This window comes from Gastrolobium bilobum, unplaced genomic scaffold (genome assembly GCF_033153095.1).
Source record: "Gastrolobium bilobum isolate Gb01-03AN ecotype WA unplaced genomic scaffold, APGP_CSIRO_Gbil_v1 utg2798, whole genome shotgun sequence".
In the NCBI taxonomy this organism is placed as follows: Eukaryota; Viridiplantae; Streptophyta; class Magnoliopsida; order Fabales; family Fabaceae; genus Gastrolobium; species Gastrolobium bilobum.
The window spans coordinates 23,748-34,548 of record NW_026898492.1 but is presented as its reverse complement, the minus strand read 5'-3'; the positions used below and the strand labels follow the sequence as shown (position 1 = coordinate 34,548).

The 10,801-nt window shown below is 35.7% G+C and overlaps 1 protein-coding gene and 1 non-coding gene across 2 annotated transcripts; both read right to left on the bottom strand.

Moving 5' to 3' along the window:
* Positions 1-3,835: 3,835 nt before the first annotated feature.
* On the bottom strand, positions 3,836-3,942 carry LOC133316783 (small nucleolar RNA R71). Its single transcript, XR_009752249.1, has one exon. It is a non-coding gene; the product is annotated as a small nucleolar RNA R71 (small nucleolar RNA).
* Positions 3,943-8,602: 4,660 nt separating this feature from the next.
* LOC133316755 (protein FAR1-RELATED SEQUENCE 5-like) lies at positions 8,603-10,512 on the bottom strand. The gene is made up of 2 exons (XM_061518531.1): positions 10,273-10,512; positions 8,603-9,307 (listed from the first exon to the last, which is right to left on the bottom strand). The coding sequence occupies exons 1-2, from the start codon at positions 10,510-10,512 to the stop codon at positions 8,603-8,605; spliced, it is 945 nt and encodes a 314-aa protein (XP_061374515.1).
* Between the last annotated feature and the right edge of the window lie 289 nt (positions 10,513-10,801).

Sequence of the window (10,801 nt, the reverse complement as noted above, 5' to 3'; positions counted from 1 at the left end):
CAATTAATCAGCCTCTGTCCAAAAGACTCTTACCCCCAAACCAGGCCAAGTTATAACCTATCAAAGACCTTTTGAACAGTCTATGCATGTCAAATGGGTCCCTCAATCTTAGGGACTTGAGAATATGATCAAGCCTATGGAATTACTCCTACACTGATGGAATGAGTGTGAACCCATCAAACACTAGAATGATGAGAGTTATATATTTATCTAGTAAGGAACATTCAAGTTATGATCTGAATTTCTTGATAAAACTAAAAATCATTGTTTGAAGTTTTTAACAATGAAGTTATACATACATAGCAGTCTGATCTCTTAAGATAATTGTGTTCCATGTTTCTCTTCAGCGTTTATCCTTACTTCTATTTTGATCTAGTACATTACTGAGGACAGCAACGTTCAAATCTGGGAATTATTTGATATGACTCTAGCATATATATGATTTTAAGCCAAAAAGATAAAGAATCTTGATCAATCTTGGATAAAAAGAGCTAGAATTGTTATTAAATTGATAAATCTCAATCAGATATCTTGTCATTGATTTTCTTATGATTTTGTAGGAAAACATGACAAAAAGAAGCCCAAATTGGAAGAACAAGTCTGAAGCCCCGAGCTACTGGCGCGGGTGTGGCGCTGTCAGCGCCAAAAGCAGCTTCCAAAACAGAACCTCCACGCTACTAGCGTGACACTGGCACTCGCAGCGCCAACCAATCTTGCCAATCGCGCTATCAGCGTGGGAACCACGCTAGTAGCGCAAGCCTACTGTTTGTTGAATAAAACGCCCACGCTATCAGCGCGAAACTGGCACTAGTAGCGCGGGGGGTACGGGAAAATCTTCAAACTGATCCAGATTGTAACAAAGAAAGATGAGACCAAGATATATGATGAAGATTCGATCAAGTTTCTAAGCAAGGGCAAAAACTTTATAAATCGAGACTCACACCCCAGAAACAAATCATCTTTGGCTGGAGAGAATCGTGAACACAGAGAATTGAGAGAATTCTTGGAAACTCGCGTTGGAGATCAGGATTCCAACGAAGTTGAAGACCGAAGACCATTGATCTTCCATATTCTTCTTCTTCTTTTCTTTTTCTTTCATGAACAATTTTTCTTATTTTAATTTGTTTAAGTTAGACATATATATGTCTGGCCAATTTCTTTTTATAGTTTGGATCACAGACCCGATGTGAATCCTTTATATTTCCTATACTGTTTTTATAAGTTAATTAGTTAGTTTGTTTTATTCTGCCTATGTTAATTTTTCCATATCCTGATTAGAACTGACCACTCTAATTATAGGGCTTTGAGGGTTAGAGCTCACAATAGACATATTGGGGTTTTAATCTGGACAAGGGTGAAATAACAATTTGTGCATGACCTAGACATAGGCTTACATAGATTGCAGACTTTTAATTCATTTGCTTAATGCTTAATTCAAGAGGGATTACTTGGACACTAGTATTCTAATTGGGTTAAAGGGTTGAAATCACTAAGACATTAGGGTTCAACTATTTTATAGGGAAATAATGAATTATCTGAGCAAACGAATTAGTTAATTATATAATATAATATATGAATATAAGGGATGGTCGGAGGTGAAGTGCATCATGGCTACAGGTTTTTTTACAATTCTTTGTAACTCATATTTTTCGTGATGTTCTTGATCTTTTCTTGCATACGTTTTAATATTATTGTTTTTAAAATTCTATTTTTAAATTACAACAAACAATCACTTTCACAATCAAAACAATTTTCTTTTCCAACTTAAGGGGAATAGTTAAATTAATACTTGGTAATCCTCGAGGGAACTGATATGCCTCTGGCAGATGTAGTTTTCTAAGCTGAAATTGATAAGAATTGAGTCATAAAAGAGCAATTTATATACATATTTGCTTACTATATTGATTCTTTCCATGTCAATGATATTTCTCACCTATTAGTTGTGTTTATATAGGTAGAAGAAGTGAAAAATACAAAATTGTAAAAAGCTTGTTGACGTGACTCCACACGGTAGAACCTTGGGCCAAATTCCAGAGAGTTGGCGCAAAGTGGCGCCACTCTGGCGTAAGATAGCTTCGTGCTCCTCAGTACAATTTCCAGAGAGTTGGCGTAAGTTAGCCCCACACTGGCACCAATCCGCGCCGGTTTGCGAGTTCACAGGACTGCGTTGGTATAAATTCCAGAAAGTTGGCGCCACACTGGCGCCAACCCGCGCCGGTTTGCGAGAAAAGAAAAGACCGTGTGTCTGAAGGGTAATTTTGGAAGAATGAAAAGAGGCATATAAATAGGATTCTTTACACATAATTAGGGATCCAAATTTCAAAATAACCGTCGTACCTCAAAGAGGGAGCTTCCGAGAGATCTTCTTGTTCATCTATGTTCTTCCATTCTTCTATTTTCTATTTGATGTTGAATATTGCTATGTCAGTCATGACAATGATTGGCTAGTTCTTTTTATTGTAGTTAGGGTCACAAACCCTATGTGAACCCTTGTTACAACGGATTGGTTTATGATTGTTCGTTTATATAATTATCTTTATCTCTACCCTGTGCGTAATTTATATTTTCTTTATTAGAACTGATCAATCTAATAGTTGATGATAGTCTGAGGGTTAGAACCCTAGATAGGAATATTGGGGTTTTGATCTTGAAAGGGGGTAGATAACAATTTATATTCATGCTAGGAATAGATGTATATTTGATTGCAGATGCTTAAATTATTGAGTTCATTGCTTATTGCCGTGAGGAACATTGCAAGGAATTGGGATTCCAATTGGGATTAAAGGGTTAACCTTGTAAGGAATTGAAGGTTAACTATTAAATATTTTTAGATAATAATTTATCTGAGTAATTATATAAATGAATGTTGTAAATCAATCCAGAGTAAGAAGCGGGAATCATTTGGTGAGTGCACTCTAGCTACAATGCTTTCTCATACTTTTACAAATCAATCTCTATTTTTATTTTTACTTTTCATCATAAAAACCATAAAATTACATTCTTGTTCTTAGTCTTATTTTTACTCAAATCAACAACGAATTTCACACACCTATTTGAATTCCTTCCATCTTAAAAGGATAATTATTTGATATTCGATTCCAATCCCTGTGGAGACGATACTTTTCTTATCATTGTATTACTTGTGCGATCGGTATACTTGCCGGTGAGCATCAAGTTTTTGGCGCCGTTGCCGGGGATTGGCGTTTCCTTTATCATATAATCTTGATTTTTAAGATTGGATTTTGTGAATATTTTTATTTTATTTTTATTTTTAGTGTGATATTTAAAAGTGCTACTAATCTCTTTTCTGAGTTGTATGCGAGGCAAAACTGAAGAATTTCTATTTGATCCTGAGATTACAAAGACTGAAAAGAGAAATAGAAAACTCGCTCGGAAGAAGCTTGAATTCAAAGAGGTTGAGACTCTGCCTGAAGAATCATAAATCATGGCAGGAAATAATGATGCAGACAATCCATTCATGGATACTATCCTGACTCCATCTTTTAACAGACCCAACTCAAGCATTGTCCAGCCTGATGTTGCCAACAACAATTGGGAGTTCAAGTCTTCTAATATTCAATTAGTGGAGAGAGCTCAGTTTGGAGGAGAGGAGAATGAGGATCCTCACAGATTTATTGACAGATTCTTGATGATCTGTGACTCAACCAAACACCCTCAGGTGTCTAATGATGCAATCCGGTTGAGGTTATTCCCTTTTGCTGTTAAGGGAAAGGCTCTTAATTGGTTGGAGAGGCAACCTGCAAGAAGCATTCCTACATGGGATGATCTATCACAAAAGTTCTTTGCTGAGTTCTTCTCAATGGAGAGGTACAATAAAATGGTGAATGATATCACCAATTTCACTCAATCAGATGGTGAAACTATGTGTGCAGCATGGAACCGATTCAAGGATTTAATGAGGAGGTGCCCTCATTATAACTTGACCGCTGGTAATCAAGTGAGAATTTTCTTCAATGGTTGTAAACCTGAAGTGCGGATGGTGCAGCAGGTGGCAGTATTAAATCCTTGAGAGCAAATGAGACTTTTGAGCTGATTGAAAGAATGGCTGCAAATGAAAATGAAGGTTTGTCATCCAAGCCTAAGAGAGGTATCCTTCAGCTGGAAGGTAATGATGTGGTGCTAGCTGAAAATAAACTATTATCTCAGGAAATAGCAAACTTGACTTCAAGGCTTGACAAGATGCATCTTTCTGGTATTTAGGCTCAAGCTGCTGCTGTTGTATGCAGATATTGCAAGGACAATCATGAGTCTAATGAATGTCCTTCTTTGATGGCTTCTGATTCTCCGTAACAAATGAAAGTGAATGGCATCTAGTATGATCAGAGACCTCAACAACAAAATGTTCAACGAAGTCAGAATTTTTCTGCTGGAGGTAGTAATTATCAATGGAGGATTCAAGGCACTGGTCTTAATTTCACATCAAACAACTATCTGCAGCCTCCACCAATCCAAACCAAGGAACCTTTTGATTTGGAGAGGTTAGTTGGACAAATGGCTCAACATTCCAACGCCTTCATGGAAGAGACTAGGGCCAATACCAAAAATACAAATGCATCTATCAGAAATTTGGAGAATCAGATTGGCCAACTGGCTAAGCAAATTGCTGATAGAACTCCAGGCACCTTCTCTAGTAATACAATTACTAATCCAAAGGAAGATTGTATGGCTATCACAATTCGAAGCGGTAAAGTGGTGGAAGCTCCAGAAAAGCCAAACATAAAGGTAGGAGTTGATGAGAAGTTTAAGGAGGTTAAGGAGCCAGAAAAAGAATTAGTAATTCCTTCTACTATTGAGAAGCCTCTTTAGAAAGGTAAAGAAGAAGAGCAACCGCTTATTGCTGAAAAGAAGAAATTTGAGTTGAGTCCTGAATATGTGAGAGCCATGACACCTTATCCTGAAAGATGCTCAGAAACAGAAATATGTCGGATTTCTTGATATCTTCAAAAAGTTGCATGTTAATATACCCTTTGTTGAAGCCTTGGCTAATATGCCTAATTATGCCAAGTTTATGAAGGACTTGTTATCAAGAAAACACAAGCTGCAGGAATGCCAGATAGTAACACTCACTGAGGAGTGTAGTGCCATAATACAGAAGAAGTTTCCTCCCAAACTTCATGATCCAGGGAGTTTTAATATTCCTATTTCCATTGTAACACAAATGTTGGCAAAGCTTTGTGTGATCTTGGGGCAAGTATAAATTTGATGCCCTTGTCCGTGTATAAATCTTTGGGGATATCTGAGCTTAAACCTACTATGGTTTCCTTACAACTTGCTGACAAATCTTTAAGAAAATCCAGTGGTATAATTGAAGATGTCCTTATGAAAGTGGACAAGTTCATCTTTCCAGCAGATTTTGTAGTGTTGGACATGGAAAGGCGAACTGAAATGCCTCTTTTGCTGGGTAGACCTTTCTTGGCCACTGCTCGGGCTATGATTGATGTTGAAAACAGAAAGCTTGAGTTAAGGATGAATAATGAGACCATTACCATCAACGTCTTTGACTCTATGAAACAATTTTCTGACAAAGGCGATTGTTTTAGACTTGATGTTCTAGAGCAAACGGTGAAAGAAGAAATATCTTCTAGTCAAGAGCTTGATGAAGAACTTGAAGCGCGTGATATTGTTCCTTTTAAGGAAGAAAAGAATGTGGCGTTTGAGGTTCTTGATATGCCTCTAGCAGATGTAGTTTTCTAAGCTGAAATTGATAAGAATTGAGTCATAAAAGAGCAATTTATATACATATTTGCTTACTATATTGATTCTTTCCATGTCAATGATATTTCTCACCTATTGTTGTGTTTATATAGGTAGAAGAAGTGAAAACTACAAAATTGTAAAAAGCTTGTTGACGTGACTCCACACGGGTGAACCTTGGGCCAAATTCCAGAGAGTTGGCGCAAAGTGGCACCACTCTGGCGCAAGATGGCGACGTGCTCCTCAGTACAATTTCCAGAGAGTTGGCGCAAGTTGGCGCCACACTGGCGCCAACCCGCGCCGGTTTGCAAGTTCACAAGACCGCATTGGTATAAATTCCAGAAAGTTGGCGCAAGTTAGCGCCACACTGGTGCCAACCCGCGCCGGTTTGCGAGAAAAGAAAAGACCGTGTGTTTGAAGTGTAATTTTGGAAGAATGAAAAGAGGCGTATAAATAGGATTCTTTACACAGAATTAGGGATCCGAATTTCAAAAGAACCGTCGTACCTCAGAAAGGGAGCTTCCAAGAGATCTTCTTGTTCATCTCTGTTCTTCCATTCTTATATTTCCTATTTGATGTTGAATATTGCTATGTCAGTCATGACAATGATTGGCTAGTTCTTTTTATTGTAGTTAGGGTCATAAACCCTATATGAACCATTGTTACAACGGATTGGTTTATGATTGTTCGTTTATATATTATCTTTATCTCTACCCTGTGCGTAATTTATATTTTCTTTATTAGAACTGATCAATCTAATAGTTGATGATAGTCTGAGGGTTAGAACCCTAGATAGGAATATTGGAGTTTTGATCTTGAAAGGGGGTAGGAAAACAATTTATATGCATGCTGGGATTAGATGTATATTCTATTGCAGATGCTTAAATTATTGAGTTCATTGCTTATTGCCATGAGGAACATTGCAAGGAATTAGGGTTCCAATTGGGATTAAAGGGTTAACCTTGCAAGGAATTGAAGGTTAACTATTAAATATTTTTATATAATAATTTATCTGAGTAATTATATAAATGAATGTTGTAAATCAATCCAGAGTAAGATACATGAATCATTTGGTGAGTGCACTCTAGCTACAATGCTTTCTCATACTTTTACAAATCAATCTCTATTTTTATTTTTACTTTTCATCATAAAAACCATAAAATTACATTCTTGTTCTTAGTCTTTTTTTTACTAAAATCAACAATGAATTTCACACACCTATTTGAATTCCTTCCATCTTAAAAGAATATTATTTGATATTCGATTCCAATCCCTGTGGAGACGATACTTTTCTTATCACTGTATTACTTGTGCGATCGGTATACTTGCCGGTGAGCATCAGGAACGATCTTTACTTATCACTTTTATTACTTGAAACGAACGGTATACTTGCCGATTTCGCAACATATAACTTATGTAAAAAAGTTGTTTCCTCCTTTTTATATTTAAGTTACATGTTTGTGGTCTTGCAGGCAGAAAAAGTTGGCAGCTCTCTTGAGTTTTTTTATTTTGGCTAGTGATGGGCTATGTGTTGTTGTCTCAAATGAGGTTTCAAATTATATTCATTTATTTCCCTTTTTTCTATTTGATTACTATAGTGCATCTCCATCATAAATAACCACCAAAATGTAGATAGATTAAGCTCTGCTGAGAAGCGTTGGATTAGTTAGGACGTCTTATATTTCTGACTCACCTAAAATTTTAATGTTTCTTCAAGAAGCTGTTGCTATTATCAAACCAATTGAGGGTGCATAGGAGGAAGCAAAGAGGTTGTTGCAAGAAGCATATCAGAGAGGTAGTGCTGACATGCTCACTTGTGTTGTTGTTCATTTCTTGATGAGCCAAGGCGTTTCTTGTCATGTCAAACTCATTATGATCCTCTTACATATAGTTCTAGCTGTCTCGCTTCAGTAAATGAGCCCATCTTTATAGCTAGCAAAGAATCAATGTGTGTAAATAGTGTGGCTAGAGTTCTGGTTGCACATGCTGTATGTAAACGTGGTTCTTTTTGTCCATCCAATTCTCGTAGCCTAGTTGTTTTAATTCCATTCAACATTGTTTATCTACATGAATTTATGGCTTGTAACAAGTGTAATATTATAAATATAAGAAGATCTTGTGTTTTTTCTTGTAGTGATGTTTCAATTTTATTCATGCATTTTTTGACTAGAGTTGAAAATTATGGATGAGCCCATTTGTCTTGTGAGGTAATATACGGTTTGGTTTGGAAACGAGACTGACTTATAACAATAATAATAATGAGGACTGATTTAAGCAACGACGAGTTAAGTGTAAGTATGATACTCAAGAAAAGCAATACACACACACACACAAAGGTTAGAACTTATCTCAGTTGGATGTACCAAATTTATCTCAGTCGAAAAGATGGCATTTATTTTGGAGAATTGTTGCATGCAACAAACGTGTAGATGCTGGTGAAGTAAAAAGACAACTGTATACAAAAAACATGTCTTGATTCCTTTACCTTTAATCCTTTTTATTATAAGGAAATGAGCTACACTAACAGATATTCCCTCTCGAGCATTCTCAAATAAAGATAAATTTTACTATACCAACTACCAAGCAAGTGTATGATTATTTGCATCCCAAATGCCACTGAAGTATGCATTACAATCATAACTGAATTCGAAAACAATTGCCGTATAAATAAAGAACTGAATCCATAAAAAAACATCTATAATCAATGCATATTTATTTCTTTGCAAGAGTGCTTATTATGTCCTCATTTCTTGCAATTTTCACAAATATTGGTTTGCTTTGATGCTTCTTTAATCCCGCTACGAATCCTTTTTTGGCCTTTTGTCTGGGAAATGTAGGGATCCTTCAAATTCATCATAAAAGACTCTTCGAGTTGAGAATTCAAGCACTAAACGTCAGTATCCCCAAGAGGATTACTCTCCCCATATGTTGGAAACTTTTCAGCAGATGTAGCAAGAGAATCAAGACCATCAGAAATAAATTTAAATGTTTCATCTGACCTTTGTGCAAGTTCAATAAGTCTATAACATTTAGAGCTTAGGTGAAGGTTGTGAACCAATCCATCTCTATTAAGAAAACACATTTCTCTGCCTGTACTTAGCATATCATTTCTTTCCTTGCGCCAATGTCTCAAAATAAAGTATTCAGGTATCTGCTCAACATTTTCAACAAAAAAAGCAAGAACATGCCGACATAAGATTCTTATGAACTCAAAATAAAGACACGAATACCTAGCTTCTCTACTTTCCAACTTTATCTCAATTATTGCTAAATCTTTTATATCTCTCTTATTAAAAACTCGATAGGTAACCCATTCACCATCAATTTTAAGTTTCTCCTTAAAGAAACTTAGGATATGAGATAGCTCATTAACAAACTTTACATAAATTGCACGTGTATACACTCTTGTTGCATGCTCCTCCAATAACATATTGAATTGCAAGTGCTTTTCTTTGGGCATGGATTCAAAATTTTCCTTTTTCAATGACTCGTAGCGAGCATCTACTGCTTGGTTGTATTTCTCCACAAATTCTTTCAAGGTTGTGCCAAATGTAACAAAATCATCAAAGAATGCATTGATGTTTTTGTTGCGCTAAGTAGTGTGCATACCGAAAAAAATGGAACGGTTAAACACTAGTACCCAAGAGGATCTAATTGAATAAAGTGAATGCATCCACTCATTCCCAATAAGACCATACTCAACAATAAGACGATGCTAGTTGTTTTCAAATTCTTGAATATTATACAATGATTTAATTCCTTCTTAAAAGACCCATAGTCTTGGTACATATGGGACAACTTCTTTGGAAACTTTCTGATAATATGCCACATACAAAATCAATGTTTGATATTTGGAACAACTTTGGATACTGCATTGCTAATTGCCTTGTCTTGCAAGGTTATAAGATCAACTACATGTGTAAGTATGCAATCACTAATATATGAAATAATTCAAAATATGGAATTATATTGATTATACACAGTCAGTAATTATTGTGCTTGGATGTTTTCCATTCATTGCTCGATGTCATTCCTCAAATATCCACACAAAAGTATCCTCAGTTTCATCTTTTAATAGAGCACAACTAAACAAGATTGATTGCGAATGGTTATTCACACCGACTAAGGGTCCAAAAGGAAATGCATACTTGTTAGTCCTATATGTCGTGTCAAACGTGATGACATCTCCAAAAAGCTCATGGGATTGTCTGAACATCGCATCAATACAAAAAATACTTTCCATACGATCGTCATTGTCATACTTGATCGAATAAAAGAAATTTGGATTCATTTTTTGTTGTCTATTACAATAACGTACCACGGCTTGTGCATCCCCAGCGTTATATATTTTCCTCCTTATATTTTTCATATGATTATAACAATCTCGACTGTCAAACAATTAATCGTGGCCTCATAGGATGGCGGCCACCTTTCTAGTGGGCAAACCCGACTTACTGAATTCTTCTTGATTGTTAGCTTCATGTAATTCTTCTTGGTTTGTCATGCTCGGAGCAAAAAAAATTTTGCCATATCAAATGCATTGTAAAAGTCTATTACATCTTTCCTTTCAGAAAATTTCATTCCAACCTCAATTGAAATATCAATATTCTTTGTCAGTGTCAATGGAATGTCATTTGACATACTATTAATTAAGTCATTATGTATGTGCTCTTCCATTTCATGAGACATGTCATATTCATTCTTATCACTAAAGTCAATGTAATATGTTGGATCCTCATCAATATCTCCAAGTTGTGTAAAATTGATCCCTATATCATTCATTTGAATTCTTTCCATACTGTTGACAAAAGAAAGTAACAGTGAGCACACATAGACTAAAATATAGAATGAAGCAATTTTATACATAATTTGTTAAAACATTAATGCATGCACGAAGTCTGTATCATCCATCTAAATTTTTTTCCATACTGTTGACAAAAGAAAGCAACAGTGAGCACACAGAGACTAAAATATAGAATGAGTTTAAGAAAAATTCAGCATTGTACAAGAAAAATGAGTTTAAGAAAGTATATATTAATTCATGTTAACTTAAGAGAGACAGAGACAAGTAGGGCTTGTAAGTACA